The 24926-nt window shown below is 39.3% G+C and overlaps 1 protein-coding gene and 1 long non-coding RNA gene across 5 annotated transcripts in view; both read right to left on the bottom strand.

Moving 5' to 3' along the window:
- cabp1b (calcium binding protein 1b) overlaps window positions 1–24926 on the bottom strand; it is a 96989-nt gene that overhangs the window by 16741 nt on the left and 55322 nt on the right. Inside the window, exon 1 of one of the 3 annotated variants that reach the window (XM_061875841.1) lies at window positions 7850–8104. The exons of the other annotated variants lie outside the window; for them this stretch is intronic. Within the exon in view, the coding sequence (XP_061731825.1) occupies window positions 7850–7891 (42 nt within the window). The 5' untranslated portion in view covers window positions 7892–8104. Of the gene's footprint in view, window positions 1–7849; window positions 8105–24926 lie in introns of those variants that run through there. 3 annotated transcript variants of the gene reach the window in all.
- Window positions 9251–19803, bottom strand: LOC133535834 (uncharacterized). Of its 2 annotated transcripts, XR_009802338.1 has the most exons (8): window positions 19286–19803; window positions 18618–18752; window positions 15144–15219; window positions 14165–14242; window positions 13554–13631; window positions 12944–13021; window positions 10390–10461; window positions 9251–10273 (listed from the first exon to the last, which is right to left on the bottom strand). It is a non-coding gene; the product is annotated as an uncharacterized LOC133535834 (long non-coding RNA). The 2 variants fall into 2 exon arrangements; XR_009802337.1 differs by lacking the exon at window positions 19286–19803 and having other exon boundaries at window positions 18618–19087.

Raw genomic sequence — 24926 nt, 5'->3', positions numbered from 1 at the left:
AAACGGCAAAGCACTCCTGTCATATAGAAGATCTTTGACTAGGATGTTTGCAGAAGATCCTTAAAAACAGCAGTGTGCTCCTGTTATGTAAAGGATCTTTGACATCCAAAAACAGTAGACCGCTCCTGTCACATTGAGGATCTTTGAACAGGAGGTTTTGTAGAAGATCCTTAAAATCAGCCGAGCACTCGTGTCATATAGAAGATCTTTGACTAGGATTTTTGCAGAAGATCCTTAAAAACAGCAGAGTACTCCTGCTATGTAAAGGATCTTTGACATCCAAAAAAAGTAGACCGCTCCTGTCACATAGAGGATCTTTGAATAGGAGGTTTCGTAGAAGATCCTTAAAATCAGCCGAGCACTCGTGTCACATACAGGATCTTTGACTAGGGTGTTTTCAGAAAATCCTTAAAAACAACAGAGCACTCCTGTCATAGAGAGGATCTTTGACAAGGATATTTGCAGACAATTCCTTAAAAACGGCAAAGCACTCCTGTCATATAGAAGATCTTTGACTAGGATGTTTGCAGAAGATCCTTAAAAACAGCAGAGTTCTCCTGTTATTGGAGGCTCTTTGACTAGAATGTTTGCAGAAGATCCCTAAAAACAGCAGAGTGCTCCTTTTATTAGAGGCTCTTTGACTATGATGTTTGCAGAAGACCCTAAAAACACTAGAGGGCTCGTGTCAGATATATGATCTTTGACTAGGATGTTTGCAATAGATCCAATAACAGGAAAGTGTTCCTGTCATATAGAAGATCTTTGACTAGGATTTTTGCTGAAGATCCTTAAAAACAGCAGAGTACTCCTGCTATGTAAAGGATCTTTGACATCCAAAAACAGTAGACCGCTCCTGTCACATAGAGGATCTTTGAACAGGAGGTTTCGTAGAAGATCCTTAAAATCAGCCGAGCACTCGTGTCACATAGAGGATCTTTGACTAGGATGTTTGCAGAAGATCCTTAAAAACAGCAGAGCATTCCTGTCATAGAGAGGATCTTTGACAAGGATATTTGCAGACAATTCCTTAAAAACGGCAAAGCACTCCTGTCATATAGAAGATCTTTGACTAGGATGTTTGCAGAAGATCCTTAAAAACAGCAAAGTGCTCCTGTTATGTAAAGGATCTTTGACATCCAAAAAAAGTAGACCGCTCCTGTCACATAGAGGATCTTTGAACAGGAGGTTTCGTAGAAGATCCTTAAAATCAGCCGAGCACTCGTGTCACATACAGGATCTTTGACTAGGGTGTTTGCAGAAAATCCTTAAAAACAGCAGAGCACTCCTGTCATAGAGAGGATCTTTGACAAGGATATTTGCAGACAATTCCTTAAAAACGGCGAAGCACTCCTGTCATATAGAAGATCTTTGACTAGGATGTTTGCAGAAGATCCTTAAAAACAGCAAAGTGCTCCTGTTATGTAAAGGATCTTTGACATCCAAAAACAGTAGACCGCTCCTGTCACATTGAGGATCTTTGAACAGGAGGTTTTGTAGCAGATCCTTAAAATCAGCCGAGCACTCGTGTCGCATAGAGGATCTTTGACTAGGGTGTTTGCAGAAAATCCTTAAAAACAGCAGAGCACTCCTGTCGTAGAGAGGATCTTTGCAGACAATTCCTTAAAAACGGCGAAGCACTCCTGTCATATAGAAGATGTTTGACTAGGAGGTTTTGTAGAAGATCCTTAAAATCAGCCGAGCACTCGTGTCACATAGAGGATCTTTGACTAGGATGTTTGCAGAAGATCCTTAAAAACAGTAGAGGGCTCGTGTCAGATACACAATCTTTGACTAGGATGTTTGCAATAGATCCAATAACAGGAAAGGGTTCCTGTCATATAGAAGATCTTTGACTAGGATGTTTGCAGAAGATCCTTAAAAACAGCAGAGTGCTCCTGTCTTATTGAGGATCTTTAATTAGCGGCATGTGTTTTTTTGCAGTGGGTCCTTAAAAACGCTGTCATATAGAGGATCTTTGACGGGCATGTGTGCTGTGTTGTTATCCTGGTCAGGAAATAATGGAAGCTGCAAACAAATCTTCTTAATTGTGCACATTTTACCGAGTTTTTGTGCAGCTGGCTCTTTATTTAACGAGCTCATCAACCAGAAGGCGGACAAGGTTGCCTGCGAGTCCAACTAATTAGAGCTTCATTAAAAAGAACTTTGATTGCAGAAAATAAATATATTGTCTAAAGTTGCTATGGTGAGAATAATCATAATAATATGCATATTTGTAGAAAGAGCCTGCAGTAAAAGTAGCAAGTATGGCGTTGTCTCCAGACGACCTTTCCCCTCCATCTGCTGCCACGTCCATCCCGGGCCTCGCTGCAGCGGCTCGATGCCCACTGGCTAATCTGACCAAGTGATGCATGGCACTGCCACGTTTGCCACGCCAGCGCCACAAGAGTAGTCCGCAGCCACGCAGGGAAGGTTACGTAACACACGGGAGGCAGCACGCGGCCTGCTGGGGGGTGTGTTGTCCAGCCAGGACCACTTCCAAGTACTACTGCAGTACGTGCAGTAATACTACACTAAGTACTATCTTAGTGCATTGCACTACTTCAATAAGTGCAGTAATACTACAGGAAGTAGTAACCTAGTGTATTGCACTACTTCAATAAGTGCAGTAATATAACAGGAAGTAGTACCTTACTTTATTGCAATAAGTGTAGTAATACTACACTAAGTAGGAGCTTAGTTTATTGCACTACTGCAGTAAGTGCAGTAATACTACAGGAAGTAGTAACTTAGTTTATTGCAGTACTGCATAAAGTGCAGTAATACTACAAGAAGTAGTAACTTAGTTTATTGCACTACTTCAATAAGTGCAGTAATACTACACTAAGAAAGGAACTTAGTTTGTTGAACTACTGAAATAAGTGCAGTAATATAACAGGAAGTAGTAACTTAGTTTATTGCACTACTGCAAAAAGTGCAGTAATTTTACAAGAAATTGTAACTTAGTTTATTGCAATAAGTGCAGTAATACTACAGGAAGTAGTAACTTAGTTTATTGCACTACTTCAATAAGTGCAGTAATACTACAGGAAGTAGTAACTTAGTTTATTGCAGTACTGCAATAAGTGCAGTAATACTACAGGAAGTAGTAACTTAGTTTATTGCACTACTTCAATAAGTGCAGTAATACTACAGGAAGTAGTAACTTAGTGTATTGCACTACTGCAATAAGTGCCGTGATATAACAGGAAGTAGTAACTTACTTTATTGCAATAAGTGCAGTAATACTACACTAAGTAGTAACTTAGTTTATTGCACTACTTCAATAAGTGCAGTAATATTACAAGAAATAGTAACTTAGTTTATTGCACTACTTCAATAAGTGTAATAATACTACAGGAAGTAGTAACTTAGTTTATTGCACTACTTCAATAAGTGTAATAATACTACAGGAAGTAGTAACTTAATTTATTGCACCACTGAAATAAGTGCAGTAGTACTACAGGAAGTAGTAACTTAGTTTATTGCACTACTGCAATAAGTGCAGTAATATTACAGGAAGTAGTAACTTAATTTATTGCACTACTGCAATAAGTGCAGTAATACTACAGGAAGTAGTAACTTAGTTTATTGCACTACTTCAATAACTGTAATAATACTACAGGAAGTAGTAACTTAATTTATTGCACTACTTCAATAAGTGCAGTAATACTACAGGAAGTAGTAACCTGGTTTCTTGCAATAAGTGCAGTAATATGTAGTAAAGTGCAGTAAAACTACTCTAAGTAGTTATTTAGTTTATCGTACTTCTCTGTGACTTTAGCACCAAACTTATTCTGTGTGATAGTCATTACTGCCACAAGTGGTCAAACAAAGTATTACAAGTGAGTACCCAGGGGTCCATGTGGACCACAGCTGGGAAACAAGATATATTCACAGCGGCCCACTAGGGGGCGCTCGCAGACCAACAATGGTTGAGAAACACTGCTGTGTATGAGAGTAGTGGTCCACCAATTCAAGATAGTACTGCAAACAAGCAAGTCAAAGATCCTCTATATTACACACGTGTTCTGCTACTTTGAAGTGACTATTGTAAACAGCCTTGTCAAAGATCCTCTATATGACACTTTTTAGGTGACTACTTTGTAGTAGTCACTTAAAAGTAGAGAATCTTTGACTCAGGCGCTCCTGTCACATAGAGGATCTTTGAATAGGTTTGTAAAAAATCCTTAAGAACAGCACAGCACTCCTGTCATGTAGTGGATCTTTGACAAGTATATTTGCAGAAGATCCTTAAAAACAACAGAGCACTCTTGTCACATAGAGGATCTTTGACAAGGATGTTTACAAAAAAAATCCTTAAAAATTGCAAAGCATTCCTGTGATATACAGGATCTTTGACCAGGGTTATTTCTGAAAATCCTAAAAACAGCAGAGCACTCCTGTTATGTAAAGGATCTTTGACTAGGGTGTTTGCAGTACATCCAAAAACAGTAGACAACTCCTGTCACATAGATGATCTTTGTTATAGGAGGTTTGTAGAAAATTCTTAAAAACAGCAAATCACTCTTTTCATACAGAGGATCTTTGACAAGGGTGTTTGCAGAAAATACCTAAAAAAACAGCAGAGCACTCCTGTCATATAAAGGATCTTTGACAAGAATGTTTGCAGAAGAGTCCTTAAAAACAACAGCGCACTCTTGTCATATAGAGGATCTTTGAGAAGGATGTCTGCAAAAAAATCCTTAAAAATTGCAAAGCATTCCTGTGATATACAGGATCTTTGACTAGGATTATTCCTGCAAATCCTAAAAACAGCAGAACACTCCTGTTATGTAAAGGATCTTTGACTAGGGTGTTTGCAGTACATCCAAAAACAGTAGACAGCTCCTGTCATATAGAAGATCTTTGAAAAAGAGGTTTGTAGAAGATCCTTAAAAACAGCAGAGCACTCCTGTCATATAGAGCATCTTTGACAAGGGTATTTGCAGAAGATCCTTAAAAACAGCAGAGCACTCTTATCATATAGACAATCTTTGAAAATAATGTTTGCAGAAGAGTCCTTGCAAACAACAAGAGGACTGGTGTCATATAGAGGATCTTTGAGAAGGATGTCTGCAAATAAATCCTTAAAAATTGCAAAGCATTCCTGTGATATACAGGATCTTTGACTAGGGTGTTTGCAGAAAATCCTTAAAAACAGCAGGGCACTCCTGTTATTTAAAGGCTCTTTGACTAGTGTGTTTGCAGTGCATCCAAAAACAGTAGACAGTTCCTGTCATATAGAGGATCTTTGAAAAAGAGGTTTGTAGAAGACCCTTAAAAACAGAAAAGCACTCATGTCTTTCAGAGGATCTTTGACAAGTGTGTTTGCAGAAAATACCTAAAAGCAGCAGAGCACTCCTGTCATAGAGAGGATCTTTGACAAGAATGTTTGCAGAAGAGTTCTTAAAAACAACAGAGCACTCTTGTCACATAGAGGATCTTTGACAAGGATGTTTGCAAAAAATCCTTAAAAATTGCAAAGCATTCCTGTGATATACAGGATCTTTGACTAGGGTGTTTGCAGATATCCTTAAAAACAGCAGGGCACCCCTGTTATGTAAAGGATCTTTGACATCCAAAAACAGTAGATCGCTTCTGTCACATAGAAGATCTTTGAATAGGAGGTTTTGTAGAAGATCCTTAAAATCAGCCGAGCACTCGTGTCACATAGAGGATCTTTGACTGGGATGTTTGCAGAAAATCCTTAACAACAGCAGAGCACTCCTGTCAAAGAGAAGCTCTTTGACAAGGATATTTGCAGAAGATTCCTTAAAAACAGCAGAGCACTCTTATCATATATAGGATCTTTGACAATAATGTTTGCAGAAGAGTCCTTAGAAACAACAGAGGACTCTTGTTATATAGAGGATCTTTGACAAGGATGTTTGCAAAAAAAATCCTTAAAAATTCCAAAGCATTCCTTTGATATACAGGACCTTTGACTAGGGTGTTTGCAGAAAATCCTTAAAAACAGCAGAGCACTCCTGTTATGTAAAGGATATTTGACATCCCAAAACAGTAGACCACTCCTGTCACATAGAGAATCTTTGAATAGGAGGTTTTGTAGAAGATCCTTGAAATCAGCCGAGCACTCGTGTCACATAGATCTTTGACTAGGATGTTTGCAGAAAATCCTTAAAAACAGCAGAGCACTCCTGTTGTGTAAAGGATCTTTGACATCCAAAAACAGTAGACCACTCCTGTCACATTGAGAATTTTTGAATAGGAGGTTTTGTAGAAGGTCCTTAAAATCAGCCGAGCACTCGTGTCACATAGAGGACCTTTGACAAGGATATTTGCAGAAGATCCTTAAAAACAGCAGAGTGCTCTTGTTATATAGAGGATCTTTGACTAGTACGTTTGCAGAAGATCCTTAAGAACAGTAAAGCGCCTGTGTCATATAAAGGATCTTTGACTAGTACGTTTGCAGAAGATCTTTAAAAACAGTAAAGCACTCGTGTCATATAAAGGATCTTTGACTAGTACGTTTGCAGAAGATCCTTAAAAACAGTAAAGCGCTCGTGTCATATAAAGGATCTTTGACTAGGACGTTTGCAGAAGATCCTTAAGAACAGCAGAGCACTCCTTTCACACAAAGGATCTTTGACTCAGGTGTTTGCAGGAGATCCTTAAAAACAGTAAAACCCTTGTGTCACATAGAGGATCTTTGACCAGGATATTTGCAGTAGATCCAATAATAGTAGAGTGTTCCTGTCATATAGAAGATTTTCGACTAGGATGTTTGCAGAAGATCCTTAAAAACAGCGAAGCACTCCTGTCCTGTAAAAGATCTTTGACTCAGGTGTAAATCCTTAAAAATGCTCCTGTCACATAGAGGATCTTTGAATAGGAGGTTTGTAGAAAATCCTTAAAAACCGCAGAGCACTCCTCTCACATAGAGGATCTTTGACTAGGATGTTTGCAGAGGATCCTTAAAAACAACAGAGTGCTCCTGTAATATAGAAGATCTTGGACTACATTACTTGAAGAGGATCCTTAAAAGAACAGCAGAGCACTCCTGTCACACGGAGGATCTTTGACTCGGGTGTTTGCAGTAGATCCTTAAAACAGCAGAGTGCTCCTGTTATATCGAGGATCTTTGACTAGGATGTCTGCAGGGGATCATTAAGAACAGCAGTGCACTCCTGTCACATAGAGGATCTTTGACTTGGATGTTTGCAATAGATCCAATAACAGTAAAGCGTTCCTGTCATATAGAAGGTCTTTGACTATAATGTTTGCAGAAGATCCTTAAAAACAGCAGAGTGCTCCTGTTATATACAGGATCTTTGACTAGGATGTTTACAGAGGATCATTAAGAACATCAAAGCACTCCTGTCACATAGAGGATCTTTAAATACAGTGTTTGCTGTGGATCCCTCCTGTCATATAAAAGATCTTTGATTCATGTAAATAAATAGATTTTGTTTTCATGCCTGAGGTTATTGATCAGTATCATTCAAGAATGCATGACGGAACCTTCAAGTCACACTTTGTGTACACAAGAAAGGACGAGAAGGTCAAGTCCGGTCCCTGGGTCATAAACCACATCTGTCAACAACACCCGTTCAAGTCCAGTCAAAGGGCAGGTTGGGGTGTCATGGGGTGAAAGGTCAAAGATGCAGACAGTTGATGTTGTGGGGTGTCTTGGGATGAAAGGTCAAACAGAAATTGATATTATTGTGGGGTGTCATGGGGTGAAAGGTCAAACAGAAATAGATGATATGGTGGGGTGTCATGGGGTGAAAGGTCAAACAGAAAGTAGATGTTGTGGGGTGTCATGGGGTGAAAGGTCAAAGATGATGTTGAGGCAGCCAATGAGCTGAGCCAAGAGAGCGGCGCTTACCTTCTTGGTGAAGATTTTGAGCGACTTCACAGAGTTGCCCATCGCCACGGTCCGAGCGGCGGTCTCGCCTTATGTGGTCTCCCTGACGCGCGTGTGCGTGTGGGCGCCACGCGGGTGCACGTGTGCCCTGGCATGCATGGGGCAAGGATGGCGAGGAGGAGGACTCACTGACTGAAAGGCGAGGACATGCGAGGGGAGGAGGAAATGCAGAGGCTAGGGACGGGGGTGTGGGGGGGGAAAGGCAGGAAGGACCGCGGGACGCAGAGCAAGATGCACACGGCGCGAGTGGAAAAGATCGCTTGTTCATTCCGTCCTCTTCCACGCCGCTTTGTAGCCTCCCCTCCCTTCCCCCCACTACCCCTCTTCTCTCTCTCTCGCTGTCCCTCGTTTCCTCGCTTTACCAAATCTATGCAAATTGCACAGAAGCAGCGGGAGCTTTTTGGGATGCGCACGTTACCTTCCCCTCAGCCAGACGTCGTGGAGGCTAATCCAAACACATGGATACAAACACACACACGCACACACACACACACACACACACACACACATACTGGTTATCATCGGGAATGGGCACCAAGTTTTTGTTCATGACTTGTGGGGACCACCCTTCCTACAGGTTGTGGAGGCATAAAGAAAAATGAGGTAAAGCTTAAAAATCACTTAGGCATCTTCAGAATGGATCTGACTATCATTTAAAAAGGTTTCCCTTTAGGGAACCTGTCTTTTTTGGTCCCCATAACATCAGAGGTCCCTTAAAGGTGACTGTGTAAACAGAGCGATGTCCCCACTAAGTCGGAATTGCCAGAACACACACACGCACACGCACACACACACACACACACTGGTTATCATCGGGAATGGGCACCAAGTTGTTGTTCATGACTTGTGGGGACCACCCTTCCTACAAGTTGTAAAGCTTAAAAATCCCTTAGGCATCTTCAGAATGGATCTGACTATAATCTAAAAAGGTTTCCCTTTAGGGGACCTGTTTTTTTTTGTCCCCATACCGTCAGAGGTCCCCTAAAAGTGACTGTGTAAACAGAGCGATGTCCCCATTGAGTCAGCATTGCCAGAACACACACACACGCACACGCGCACACGCACACACACACACACACACACACACACACACACACATACTGGTTATCATCGGGAATGGGCACCAAGTTTTTGTTCATGACTTGTGGGGACCACCCTTCCTACAGGTTGTGGAGGCATAAAGAAAAATGAGGTAAAGCTTAAAAATCACTTAGGCATCTTCAGAATGGATCTGACTATCATTTAAAAAGGTTTCCCTTTAGGGAACCTGTCTTTTTTGGTCCCCATAACATCAGAGGTCCCCTAAAGGTGACTGTGTAAATAGAGCGATGTCCCCATTAAGTAAGAATTGCCAGAACACACACACACACACACACACACACACACACACACACACACACACACATACGTGTTTGGGTGACATATGAGGACTTATGACAAAAACGTGACATATGGGGACATGCCTTTCCAATGGTCCTACAGGCCTGGGAATCAGACGGTTAGTGAACCAGAATTTTACAAACACAGTGGTCTATTGAGATTTTTGCAACTCTTTTGTTTTTTTCTGAACCTGATTTTTATGGTACATATGAGGACTTGTCAGGTTTCGGTGACAAATGAAGACCAGAGTGTTTAAGATTTCAAGTTTATGTGACATATGATGACCATGACGTCACCGAGTGTTTAAGATTTCAGGTTCATGTGACATATGATGACCATGACGTCACAGAGTGTTTAAGATTTCAAGTTTGTGAAATATGACAACCATGACGTCACAGAGTGTTTAAGATTTCAAGTTTATGTGACATATGATGACCATGACGTCACAGAGTGTTTAAGATTTCAAGTTTGTGAAATATGACAACCATGACGTCACAGAGTGTTTAAGATTTCAGGTTCATGTGACATATGAGGCTAATGACATCAGAGACTTAACAAAACCACCTGAGTTGGTTTAGTTGATGTGTTGTCATTTAAAAAAAAAAATCCCAATCCCATGCTACTGTAATCTAAAACCAAGAAGAGTTTAAAAGAAACATGGGTAAAAATGTAATTGTCGATTAAGTGTAACTGAATTGTTTTTGTGGATTTTGTCGCTAAGAATTATCTGGAATAAATACAAAACGCTTGCTGTTTATTTTGCTTTTTTAATTGCTGGTAACATACTCAAACTACCACAGAAGATGTGGGAAAACATTTTTTTTTCCTTTTTTAAATATAATTCTGTTTTGGATGTAGTACTTGATGTCAAGCCAATCTCTGTCCTGTAGAGTTACTAGTTCTTTATGGAGGGAGGCTTCACAATCTTTTTTACCTGGTACTTTGTTGCCAGTTACAAAATGCAACATGTGTCATTCAACTCCTTCCACTTCTTCCCCTTTGCAGCTGTCATAAAGGAGACAAAATACAATTTCTTACTGAAGGAATAATGACTATAACACAGTGAAAAGGTGCAAAACGTAATATAATATTCTAGTAAATGATGTGGATTATTTATTTACCCCGCTTTGGAGTGGACCAAGTGGAAGAAGCTTGAGACATACCCACTTCCAGCGATTTGTCCTGCTGTCAATCTGAAAGGAAGAATTAGAAAACTGTAAAAGTAAACATTTAACATATTGTGCTTTGTGAAGCAGCGGAGTATGTGTGTTGTCTGTCCATTTATGAATAATGCAGACCAGGAGTGTTGGCTGAGTTCTTAACGTTTGCTTTCAGAGCGTGCATATCACAACATACAAGATGCCGTCATGGCGACACAACCTATCCCGGGCTACCGCGCATGCTCGTCACTCCTGTTGCATGCTGGGTAGGGTAGTTCTTTTTTCCCCTGGCTCATAACATTACAATATAGTACCATGTATATGCGTTCAGTTTATCAAAGCACCAAGCAAACAGATATGGTCATAATTATTTTAAGTGCACTATGCAGAATAAACACAACATTATTGATATTGCTACTAAGGATAATTTGATCAAAAATTCCCTAAAACAACCTATAATATAAGTTTTTTAAACATAAGATCCCTGATAAAAAAAAATGTTTCTGCTGTTACCTCAGAAATTGCCTGTTCAGATGTTATGATTGTGGCTCAGAGATTTGTATGTAGATTATATTTATTTTCCATAACAAACAGGATAACTTAAATACCCTGGCAGTGGCAATAAGCTTAAATGTTTGTATTTACATTTTTGGAGTTGATTTTCATAAAATATGCTATTTAACTGCTACTGTTTAACAAGGACTGATTTAAATTGTGTTTGCACAACAAATGTTTTGGCGCTTTTGTTCATGTGGGAGAATATTCCAATAAAGGTGCACTACACACTACTTTTGAATTCATTATTGGGCTTTGCGTATACAATGCAGTTAATCGCGATTAATAAGAGAAATAGTGCGATTAACTTCGATTAAAAATTTTAATCGTTGCCCAGCCCTAATATATATACAAAAAAGTTGGGAAAATTGTGTTAGATGTAAATATAAACTGAATACAATTGTAGCTGAGATAGGCGCCAGCGCCCCCCGCGACCCCAAAAGGGAATAAGCGGTAGAAAAATGGATGGACAATGATTTGCAAATCCTTTTCAACCCATATTCAATTGAAAGCATTACAAAGACAACATATTTGATGTTAAAACTCAAACTTTTTTTTTTTTGCAAATAATAATTAACTTAGAATATCATGGCTGCAACACGTGCCAAAGTAGTTGGGAAAGGGCATGTTCACCACTGTGTTACATCACATTTTCTTTTAACAACACTCAATAAACGTTTGGGAACTGAGGAAACTAATTGTTGAAGCTTTAAAAGTAGAATTCTTTACCATTCTTGCTTGATGTAGAGCTTAAGTTGTCGTATTTTACGCTTCATAATGTGCTACACATTTTCGATGGGAGACATGTCTGGACTGCAGGCGGACCAGGAAAGTACCCGCACTCTTTTACTACGAAGACACGCTGTTGTAACACGTGGCTTGGCATTGTTTTGCTGAAATAAGCAGGGGCGTCCATGATAATGTTGCTTGGATGACAACATATGTTGCTCCAAAACCTGTATGGACCATTCAGCATTAATGGTGCCTTCTCAGATGTGTAAGTTACCCATGATTTGGGCACTAATACACCCCCATACCATCACACATGCTGGCTTTTGAACTTTGCGCCTATAACAATCCGGATGGTTATTTTCCTCTTTGTTCCGGAGAACACCACGTCCACAATTTCCATATATAATTTGAAATGTGGACTCGTCAGACCACAGAACACTTTTCCACTTTGCATCAGTCCATCTTAGATGAGCTCGGGCCCAGCGAAGCCCGCGACGTTCCTCTGTGTTGTTGATAAATGGCATTTGCTTTGCATAGTAGAGTTTTAACTTGCATTTACAGATGTAGCGACCAACTGTAGTAACTGACAGTGGTTTTCTGAAGTATTTCTGAGCCCATGTGGTGATATCTTTTACACACTGATGTCGGTTTTTAATGCAGTACATCGCTTACGTCCAGTGATTTCTCCAGATTCTCTGAACCTTTTGATAATTTTACGGACCGTAAATGGTAAAATCCCTAAATTCTTTGCAAAAAAAATGTTTAGCAGTTTTAACATCAAATATGTTGTCTTTGTAGCATATTCAACAGAATTGGGGTTGAAAATTCTTTGCAAATCATTGTATCCCGTTTATATGTACATCTAACACAATTTCCCAACTCATATGGAAACGGGGTTTGAATGTATTTATATATATATATATATATATATATATATATATATATATATAGCCTATTATTTGCGCACTATTTACAAGTTATGTACCAAAAACACGACCACCGAAAAAATACTTTGATCAATGAAAACAGCGCTGCAGAAACCGGCTGTAAACATCTCCTGTTTTGCTAAACATGAGTTCCAAACTCCCTACTGACTAACATGGATGTACCCTTACGAAAATGATGTCATATAAACTGATCTGTGAGAGATTAAAATTAATAAATGTCTTTCAAAATATAGGTTGGGTCAAATTTAGAGCAGATATAGTAAAAATAGACATGTAATAACCTGTTGGAGGGATGAAGTCGGTTTATGGCTGTCATCTGAATCTAGAGAATGTTGAGATAGAACCTCAACAGTTGGTTTCTGCAACAAAACACAAAAATATAATGTCATAACTAATTAATTATAACATTCTCACCACTTTTTGTTGATAAAAATATGAGCATACAATGCCAGATAAAGGGTAAATATTATTACAGAGTTTCAGCTCTTAGACAATTCATTAAGAATGTAACACACACAAAAATCTGGTTCAGAAAATATGAGGACCTGAATTGAGACACTCATTTTAAAGCTTTGACATTAACATTGTAACACACATTTTCTGGTTCAGAAAATATGAGGACCTTATATGAAACACACCTAAGTCTTTCTTGCTTCAAACAATATAAGGACATGACGAGTGTTCACATGTAGAATTTATGTTGTTGACTTGTAACATCTCCTGTTTTGCTAAATATGAGTTCTAAACTTTCTACTGACTAACATGGATGTACCCTTGCGAAAAAGTTGTCATATAAACTGATCTGTGAGAGATTAAAATAAATAAATGTCTTTCAAAATATAGGTTGGGTCAAATTTAGAGCAGATATAGTAAAAATAGACATGTAATAACCTGTTGGAGGGATGAAGTCAGTTAATGGCTCACATCTGAATCTGGAGAATGTTGAGATGGAACCTCAACAGTTGGTTTCTGCAACAAAACACAAAAATATAATGTCAGAACTAATTAATTATAACATTATCAGCACTTTTTGTTGATAAAAATCTGAGCATACAATGCCAGATAAATAGTAAAGATTATTACAGAGTTTCAGCTCTTAGACAATTAATTAAGAATATAAAACACACTAAAATCTGGTTCAGAAAATATGAGGACCTGAATTGAGACACTCATTTTAAAGCTTGGACATTAACATTGTAACACACACTAATCTGGTTTAGAAAATATGAGGACCTTATATGAAACACACCTAAGTCTTTCTTGGTTCAAACAATATAAGGACATGACGAGTGGTCACATGTAAAATGTATGTTGTTGACTTGTAACATCTCCTGTTTTGCTAAACATGAGTTCCAAACTCCTTACTGACTAACATGGATGTACCCTTACGAAAATGTTGTCATATAAACTGATCTGTGAGAGATTAAAATTAATAAATGTCTTTCAAAATATAGGTTGGGTCACATTTAGAGCAGATATAGTAAAAATAGACTTGTAATAACCTGTTGGAGGGATGAAGTCGGTTTATCGCTCACATCTGAATCTGGAGAATGTTGAGATAGAACCCCAACAGTTGGTGTCTGCAACAAAACACAAAAATATAATGTCAGAACTAATTAATTATAACATTAACAACCACTTTTGGTTGATAATATTCTGAGCATATAATTCTACATAAACAGTAAAGATTATTATAGCGTTTTAGCTCTTGGACTATTATTTAAGAATGTAACATTCACTAAAATGTGGTTCAGAAAATATGAGGACCTGGATTGAAACACTCATTTTAAAGCTTTGAATTAAACATTGTAACACACACTAATGTGGTTCAGAAAAATATGAGGACCTTATATGAAACACACTGAAGTCTTTTTTAGTTCAAACAATATGAGTACATGACAAGTGATCACATATAGAATTCATGTTGCTGACCTGTAACATCTCCTGTTTTGCTAAACATGAGTTGTAAATTCCACAGACTAACATGGATGTACGCTTAAAAAAATGTTGTCATATAAACTGATCTGTGAGAGGTTAAAAGGATTAAATGTCTTTTGAAGTATAGGTTGTGTCAAGTTTTTAGCAGATATAGGGCAGCACGGTGGAACAGGGGTTAGTGCATGTGCGTCACAAATCGAAGGTCCTGAGTAGTCCTGAGTTAAATCCTGGGCTCGTGATCTTTCTGTGTGGAGTTTGCATGTTCTCCCCGTGACTGCGTGGGTTCCCTCCGGGTACTCCGGCTTCATCTTACCTCCAAAGACATGCACCTGGGGATAGGTTGATTGGCAACACTAAATTGGCCCTAGTGTGTGAATGTGAGTGTAAATGTTGTCTATTTGTGTTGGCCGTGTAATGAGGTGGCGACTTGTCCAGGGTGTACTCCGCCTTCCGCCCGAATGCAGCTCAGATAGGCTCAAGCACACCCCGCCAACCCAAAAAAGGGACAGGTAGTAGAAGATAGTAAAATAGTCAAGTAATAACCTGTTGGAGGGATGAAGTCGGTTTATCGCTCACATGAGTCTGGAGAATGTTGAGATAGAACATCAACAGTTGGTGTCTGCAACAAAACACATAAAAATAATGTTAGAACTTATTAATTATAACATTATCAGCATTTTTTGTTGTTAACATTATGAGCATATAATGCCAGATAAATAGTAAAGATATATATAGAGGGTTTCTGTCTCTTGTCCCGCTCATGTCTTGAGATGAACTTCCCTCGGTACTCGACCACAAAAGAACCTTTTTAAATTGATGCAAGAGTAAATACACCATATCCTGATAAAACAGTTTATCAATTAACAATGTTTGGAATATCTGTTTTAAAAAGGAATAATAATAGTCGTTACTTGACTAAAAATTCAATTACAAACAGAATTACTCTTTCATAAATGTAAATAATTATTAAATTAAGTACAAACCACGTTTCCATATGAGTTGGGAAATTGTGTTAGATGTAAATATAAACGGAATACAATGATTTGCAAATCATTTTCAACCCATATTCAGTTGAATATGCTACAAAGACAACATATTTCATGTTCAAACTGATAAACATTTTTTTGGTGCAAATAATCATTAACTTTAGAATTTGATGCCAGCAACACGCAACAAACAAGTTGGGAAAGGTGGCAATAAATACTGATAAAGTTAAGAAATGCTCATCAAACACTTATTTGGGACATCCCACAGATGTGAAGGCTAATTTGGAACAGGTGGGTGCCATGATTGGCTATAAAAACAGCTTCCCAAAAAATGCTCAGTCTTTCACAGGAAAGGATGGGGCGAGGTACACCCCTTTGTCCACAACTGTGTGAGCAAATAGTCAAACAGTTTAAGAACAACGTTTCTCAAAGTGCAATTGCAAGAAATTTAGGGATTTCAACATCTACGCTCCTTGATATCATCAAAAGGTTCAGAGAATCTGGAGAAATCACTCCACGTAAGCGGCATGTCTGGAAACTAACATTGAATAACCGTGACCTTCCATCCCTCAGACGGCACTGTATCAGAAACCGACATCAATCTCTAAAGGATATCACCACATGAGTTCAGGAACACTCCAGAAAACCACTGTCACTAAATACAGTTTGTTGCTATATTGGGGCGGTATAGCTCGGTTGGTAGAGTGGCCGTGCCAGCAACTTGAGGGTTGCAGGTTTGATTCCCACTTCCGCCATCCTAGTTACTGCCATTGTGTCCTTGGGCAAGACACTTTACCCACCTACTCCCAGTGCCACCCACACTGGTTTAAATGTAACTTAGATATTGGGTTTCACTATGTAAAGCGCTTTGAGTCACTAGAGAAAAGCGCTATATAAATATAATTCACTTCACTATATCTGTAAGTGCAAGTTTAAGATCTATTATGCAAAGCGAAAGCCAATTATCAACATCCAGAAACGCCGCCGGCTTCTCTGGGCCCGAGATCATCTAAGATGGACTGATGCAAAGTGGAAAGGTGCTCTGTGGTCTAACGAGCCCACATTTCAAATTGTTTTTGGAAATATTCGACACCGTTTCATCCGGACCAAAGGGGAAGCGAACCATCCAGACTGTTATCGACGCAAAGTTGAAAAGCCAGCATCTGTGATGGTATGGGGGTGCATTAGTGCCCAAGGCATGGGTAACTTACACATCTGTAAGTTACCCATCTGTTTGGAACAACATTTGCTGCCATTTAAGCGCCGACTTTTTCATGTACGCCCCTGCTTATTTCAGCAAGACAATGCCAAGCCACATTCAGCACATGTTCAGCTTCATAAAAAAAGAGTGCAGGTACTTTCCTGGCCGGCCTGCAGTCCTATCAAAAATGTGTGGTGCATTATGAAGCGTAAAATACGACAGAGGAGACCCCGGACTGTTGAACGACTGAAGCTCTACATAAAACAAAAATGGGAAAGAATTCCACCTTCCAAGCTTCAACAATTAGTTTCCTCAGTTCCCAAACGGTTATTGAGTGTTGTTGAAAGAAAAGGTGATGTAACACAGTGGTGAACATGCCCTCTCCCAACTACTTTGGCACGTATTGCAGCCATGAAATTCTAAGTTAATTATTATTTGTAAAAAAAAATTATTCCGTTTGGATTTACATCTAACACAATTTCCCAACTCATATGGAAACGGGGTTTGTAATTAATGTGTTACTTGAAAAAGAAAAGTTTTAAATATCTAGCATATGCAGTTGAGAGACATTTCATGAGAGCAGAGTGTGTGTGTGCCTTTAAAAAGCTGTGCCTTTTGCCAAGTGACGTGAGACTTCAGCGCCCAGACATAGCAGAATAGTTCAGCTGTATTTTTTAGCTCAGCAGTGGCAGTTAAGATAGTTCTGTTGAATGTTTTTGTTCGCGTGTGGATGAGGCCTCTTTCTATTTGATATCGTGTTCATAATTACTTCCGGGGGTTGCTTTCATTAGTAAAAAGATATTACCTGCACTAAACCTTTTGTGCTTCTCACGCTGTCTTGTTGACATACAATCACATCAAAAGTAGCATGCCAGATTACATAAAACGCATCGTAACAGCGTTGTAGCGTACATAAAAGTTATTAGATTACTCGTTACCGGTAAAAGTAACAGCATTAGTAACATCGTTTTCATATACCGCTGTTATACCATCCATCCATCCATCCATCATCTTCCGCTTTTCCGAGGTGGGGTCGCGGTGGCAGCAGCTTAAGCAGGGAAGCCCAGACTTCCCTCTCCCCAGTCACTTCGTCTAGCTCTTCCCGGGGGATCCCGAGGCGTTCCCAGGCCAGCCGAGAGACATAGTCTTCCCAACATGTCCTGGTTCTTCCTCGTGGCCTCCTACCGGTTGGACGTGCCCTAAACACCTCCCTAGGGAGGCGTTCGGGTGGCATCCTGACCAGATGCCCGAACCACCTCATCTGGCTCCTCTCCATGTGGAGGAGCAGCAGCTTTACTTTGAGTCCCTCCCGGATGGCAGAGCTTCTCACCCTATCTCTAAGGGAGAGACCCGCCACCCGGCGGAGGAAACTCATTTGGGCCGCTTGTACCCGTGTTCTTATCCTTTCGGTCATGACCCAAAGCTCATGACCATAGGTGAGGATGGGAATGTAGATCGACCGGTAAATTGAGAGCTTTGCCTTCCGGCTCAGCTCCTTCTTCACCACAACGGATCGGTACAACGTCCGCATTACCGAAGACGCCACACCGATCCGCCTGTCGATCTCACGATCCACTCTTCCCTCACTCGTGAACAAGACTCCGAGGGGCCATAGAGGTCGGGTGCATTGTGAGCTGGGCGGCAGCCGAAGGCAGGGCACTTGGCGGTCCGATCCTCGGCTACAGAAGGTAGCTCTTGGGACGTGGAACGCTGTTATTCCAAACACTTCTAATTAAAGCCATATAATACAACCTCTATTAGACAGTAAGGAAATGATCCAAATGAGATGTTGATACAGTTACCATTGATATGTTACATAACAAGACATACCTTTCCAATCATTGATCCACTGGGCCTTAAAACAAGACTTGTCACATCCAGATCAAATAAACTCGGTGGCTTCAGCCTCAGGATTACGTCTCGCTCTTCTTTTGGACACGATGTCTATATCATGTGTTGATGCGCCTAACAAATCCACACATAAAAATGAAAAAAGTCAGTGACACAGAAATAAAACAAAGAACTAAACCCTTCAAAAACTGTTAAATTTAGGCTCAATGCAGACATGAAGCTTCTCAAACAAAGAACTAATGTAACAATATCAGTAACATGCCAACTCCACAGTGCTTATCAGCTTGAAATATTTGTATTTGACAAAAAGTATAAACAATTTGAAGAACTCTAGTCTGTCTTGTTTAAAATTAAGAAAAGGTTTACTTGCATAGTGATCAAGGGTGATGGGTCAAATGCAGAGAATAATTTCACCACACCTAGTGTGTGACAATCACTGCTACTTATAATCTTCCATGCAACTTTAAAAAAAAAAATTAAATGCCTTGGCCTTGGCCCAGAACTGAAATGCTTTATTTAACCTCATGAAATCAAATCTGGTTGCAATTAATAACAAAAAACATTTAACTGTTCTTTATAATGAACTATTTTCCTATGTTAAAAAACATTGGTCAATTTAATTACGTTAAACTCCATTTTATGCTCACCTGATTCAACCATGCTGCTGAAGACTGTCAAAGATGGTTTGTGGCCAAGATAGATGTCCCCCTCTGGTGCTGCAGGTCCCGGAAGTGATGTTCACTGAGCGCTCTGTTGTGCTCAAAATCGTGTGTGAAGTTTTGTATTTCGCTTATAAGTGGTCCTTTTGGAAAACCCTTTTTATATATATTCAATATTAAGTGTGATACGTGAACTGTATAACTTCCATGAGGAAAATAATAAACTAGTGATTTAGCCCTCTGTTAGGAGCCGACATCATCCACTGGCCAATCAGGCAGCGCCTAACTGAAAATTGGACCAATCAGACGCCGAGACTCTTCAGAGTGGGCGGAAGTAACCATTTTGAACACCATGTAAAATGAATACCTCCAAAAACAATCGCCAATTGAATCCAAAATTTGTCCCAAAGATAAAAATACCAAAATCATGTGCTATTGTAACCATTTGAAAATATTAAATACTGTATGTAGTTTGAATTCCATTTGAATTATTGCCTTAGTCTCAATCAAAGTTGAGGGTTGTTTTATTGGGAGGGGGTGGAGTGGGGGGGAGGCATTTATGCAAAAACCTACATTTCAGGCACATTTAAATTAATTATTGTGCGGCATTGTATTTTAGTCAACATAATAGCAAAAAGCCCAATACAGTAAAATACTGAATCAAACCGATTAAATCATCACCATAATCCCTTTATTATTGATTGTCTAGCCCAAATCCTCTCCAGATAAACCAAATGAATAGATAAAACTAACATAAAAAAGGTTGAGATCATCAGATCAGTTGAAGATGTGTTATTTGATTTAGATTTCAAAAGTATGTTTATTGTTGTAATGATTAGAGGTTTTTCAAAATGTTGGAGTGTGTGAGTTTCTGACCCACATGACATATGAGGACATATGACATATGAGGACAAGTGTGTGTGTGTGTGTGTCCTAATAGCAAAGATGGCCACTAGGGGCAAAATCGAAGGTGAGCAAAAAAATTAAACACACTTTCACACACTTTTTCTGAAAATTTGACAAATGAAGACTTCAGAGATTTTTGGTCTGGGAACATGCTGGGAGGGTCTAGAACACGATAGCATTGCGGGAAATATGAGGACATGGAAAATGTCCCCATATTTCAACAGGTCCTCATATGTAAGGTGAAATTTCATAAAAATGTCCCCATATGTCACTTTGACAAACGCACACACACACACACACACACACACACACACACACACACAGGTTATCATCGGGAATGGGCACCAAGTTTTTGTTCATGACTTGTGGGGACCACCCTTCCTACAAGTTGTGGAGGCATAAAGAAAAATTAGGTGAAGCTTAAAAATGACTTAGGCATCTTCGGAATGGATCTGACTATCATTTAAAAAGGTTTCCCTTTAGGGAACCTGTTTTTTTTGGTCCCCATAACGTCAGAAGTCCCCTAAAGGTGACTGTGTAAATAGAGCGATGTCCCCATTAAGTAAGAATTGCCAGAACACACACACACACACACACACACACACACACACACACATACTGGTTATCAGCGGGAATGGACACCAAGATTTTGTTCATGACTTGTGGGGACCACCCTTCCTACAGGTTGTGGAGGAATAAAGAAAAATGAGGTAAAGCTTAAAAATCACTTCGGCATCTTCAGAATGGATCTGACTATCATTTAAAAAGGTTTCCCTTTAGGGAACCTGTTTTTTTTTTGGTCCCCATAACGTCAGAGGTCCCCTAAAGGTGACTGTGTAAACACAGTGATGTCCCCATTAAGTAAGAATTGCCAGAACACACACACACACACACACACACACACACACACACACACACACACACACACACACACACACACACACACACACACACACACACACACACACACACACACACACACACACACACACACTTACTTATGTGGAGCTAAAAATACCAACACCCTCCTGCATCTTCTCCCCACTCCAGCCAGCATCCGTCCATCCATCCATTCATCTCCATCACACGTGCAAACCCAACAAGAAAGACACCACAAAGTCATTTTAAGCTTCCAGGCTTTGGATTAAAGCCCCCAAAAATTCTGCGAGGCAGCTGCACCCCCCCAAAAAAAAAAAACCCAGCAAATTCAAAGAGAAAATAAAAATGTGTTTTTTGTTTTATTCGCCGACCGCTTTGGTCTTTCATTCAGCAGGGTCACGGTCGGGTCGCATGATGATGTGGGATTTTGTTCACCCAGGGATGCAAAGGACGATTCGGACAGGACTTGCAAGTAAGGGCTTGATTTAATGTAAAAAATAACAACACTGGTACAAAACAGACAGAAACAAAACAAAAGAACGGCGTGCCGAACGCACCGGAAGCTAAGGCTAACACTTAGGACTGACTGGGACAACTAGCAGGGGCTAGGAGACGAGATAGACTTACGTGGCAGTAGCGTGATGCGAAACAAAGAAGCTAAACCGACTCACTGGCAAAGGCAGGCTTAAATAATAACCTCAATGATGTCAAACAGGTGTGCGTAAGGAACACAAGGGGCAGGTGAAAATAATAAGTAACCATGGAAACCAACTGAGAAGTGCACACAAAGGAACCGAATGAGTCCAAAACAGACAGAAAACACGAAAAGACTCAAAAATCTAAATCAAAATATGATCCGGGCACCGAATCATAACACAAAAGTGAAACCAAACAGAGCAAGCTAGTAGAGACTGGATCATCAACGCCTCTGCTGGTTGCATTTAAGTACTGCACTCACCCCTTTGCCTCAATGGCTTCAAGATTATTACCGTATTTTCCGGACCATAGGGCGCACCGGATTATAAGGCGCACTGCCAATAAATGGTCTATTTTTGATCTTTTTTCACATGTAAGGCGGAAATATAGGGCGCATTAAATGGGTCATATTATTATTATTATTATTTTATTTTAAAGAAGTAAAACACCTAAAACACAAATTGTTTTAAGCTAAATTAATTGCGACTTTTAACACAGCTCTTATGGTTGAGAAATTCACATTAATAGCTTAAAAACTGTCATGATATGTGGTCTGGATCATGTTTTTTTTATGTTCTGTTAGTTTTAGACATCCTTTAGTTCCTGTTTTTGTGCACCCTTGTTTGTTTTAGTTACCATGGTGACTTATGATTTTCACCTTCCTCTGGTGTTCGGGACAAGCACTTGCTGTAATCGAGAGAACATTATTTAAGCCTGTCTTTGCCAGTCAGTCGGTCTGGCGTCATTGCTTGTTTCCATGCGATACCATGGTTCATGTGGCTCGATTCATGCCGTGTCCACGTCAGTCGTGTTTATTTCTTGCCACAGTTTCGTGTTTGTTCCACGCCATAGTTTTTGATTGTCTCATGCCCTGCCAAGATTTCTTGAGGAAATAAATATGTTCCTACCTGCAAGTCTTGTCCGGATTAGTCCGATTGCATCCCAGCAGAACAAATTTCGCAGGAAGCTGCGACTCCCCCCCGCCGAGTCGTGACAAAAACCTCTAAAGGCTCAGTGGCCACATGCGTGGACAGCACTTTTTCGCTCGTATTTCCAAAATTGTGTACACTACTGAGTTGGGGTCTTATGGCCACTTATGTGGACACCTATACTGCCATCTGGTGGTGTCAGAAGAGTATAACATATAAGGGACTTTGGGGGAAAAAAAGTGAAAAAATAAGAATTAGCATGTAATTAAATATGAAGTACACATTTGTGTACTAATGGACTAAGTACATGATATCAAAAGATCATTCTTAGTTTTTATTCTAATTTTGCGGTCCTTATACACACACCATAGTAATACTTGTATCTCTGACTACGGTAGCCATAATGGGCCGACAATCCATCAAGCGGCGTGGCTTCAAAGTCGTACTAAAAACATTTTGACAGATTTTTGAGCGCCGTGTGTTATGTTTTTCTTTATTTTCAATGGAACTTTTCAAGTTCTAGTGTTGTTTACCGCTGTCATATTGCAGCCTACACACACCTCTTATGTGTGACTGCCATCTACTGGCCACGCTTATCACTACACCGTGTACCAAATAATATTGCTTTGGGGTCAGTAAGCACAACCAGATGAGGCGCACCGGATTATAAGGCACACTGTAGATTTTTGAGAAAATGAAAGAATTTTAAGTGCGCCTTATAGTCTGAGAAATACGGTAATTTATTTTATCGGGATGTTCGTCGCTATAATGGATTATTTGTTTTTACATTAATTTGAGTAAATGTTGTATAAACAGTCTTTCACTAGTAGAAAACCGACATTTATAAAGGTGCAGCATTTAAAGGAATTTTAATTTTTTCAAAATACAAAATATTTTACAATAAAATTAATGAATTTTGAATGGCAAAAGTTCAAGTTCTGTTGTTGTTTACTGCATATTATCATATTGCAGCCTACACACACCTCTTATGTGTGACTGCCATCTACTGGCCACACTTATCACATCGTGTACCAAATAAAATTTACGAGGTCGGTAAGCACAACCAGATGAGGCGCACCGGGTTATAAGGCGCACTGTCGATTTTTGAGAAAATGTAAGGATTTTAAGTGCGCTTTATAGTCCGAAAAATACGGTAATTCATTTTAATTGCATGCTCGTCAAAACAATGGATTATTTGTTTTTACATGAATTTGAGTAAATGTTTGTAGAAAGCTGACATTTATAAGGTGCAGCATTTAAAGTAATATTTTTTTCTTCAAAATAAAAAACATTTTACAATAAAATGAAAGAATTTTGAATGGCAAGAGTTCAAGTTCTGGTGTTGTTTACCGCTGTCATATTGCAGCCTACACACACCTCTAATGTGTGACTGCCATCTACTGGCCACACTATCATTACACCATGTACCAAATAATATTGCTTTGATGTCGGTAAGCATAACCAGATGAGGCGCACTGTAGATTTTTGAGAAAATGAAAAGATTTTAAGTGCGCCTTATTGTCTGAAAAATAGGGTAATTTATTTTATCGGGATGCTCGTCGCTAAAATGTTTTATTTGTTTTTACATTAATTTGAGTAAATGTTGTATAAACAGTCTTTCACTAGTAGAAAACTGACATTTATAAGGTGCAGCATTTAAAGGATTTTTTTTTTTTTTTCAAAATACAAAATATTTTACAATAAAATTAATGAATTTTGAATGGCAAAAGTTCAAGTTCTGTTGTTGCTTACTGCTGTCATATTGCAGCCTACACGTACCTCTTATGTGTGACTGCCATCTACTGGCCACACTTATCACATCGTGAACCAAATAAAATTTACGAGGCCGGTAAGCACAACCAGATGAGGCGCACCGGGTTCTAAGGCGCACTGTCGATTTTTGAGAAAATGTAAGGATTTTAAGTTCGCTTTACAGTCCGAAAAATAATTAATCTTAATTGTATGCTCGTCGTTACAATGGATTATTTGTTTTTACATTTGAGTAAATGTTGTATAAACAGTCTTTCACTAGTAGAAAGCCGACATTTATAAGGTGCAGCATTTAAAGTAATATTTTTTTCTCCAAAATACAAAACATTTTACAATAAAATGAAGGAATTTTGAATGGCAAGAGTTCAAGTTCTGTTGTTGCTTACTGCTGTCATATTGCAGCCTACACGCACCTCTTATGTGTGACTGCCATCTACTGGCCACACTAT

This window comes from Nerophis ophidion, linkage group LG17 (genome assembly GCF_033978795.1).
Source record: "Nerophis ophidion isolate RoL-2023_Sa linkage group LG17, RoL_Noph_v1.0, whole genome shotgun sequence".
NCBI lineage: Eukaryota > Metazoa > Chordata > Actinopteri > Syngnathiformes > Syngnathidae > Nerophis > Nerophis ophidion.
The sequence above is the reverse complement of the archived record's forward strand: the minus strand, read 5'-3'. Positions and strand labels throughout refer to the sequence as shown.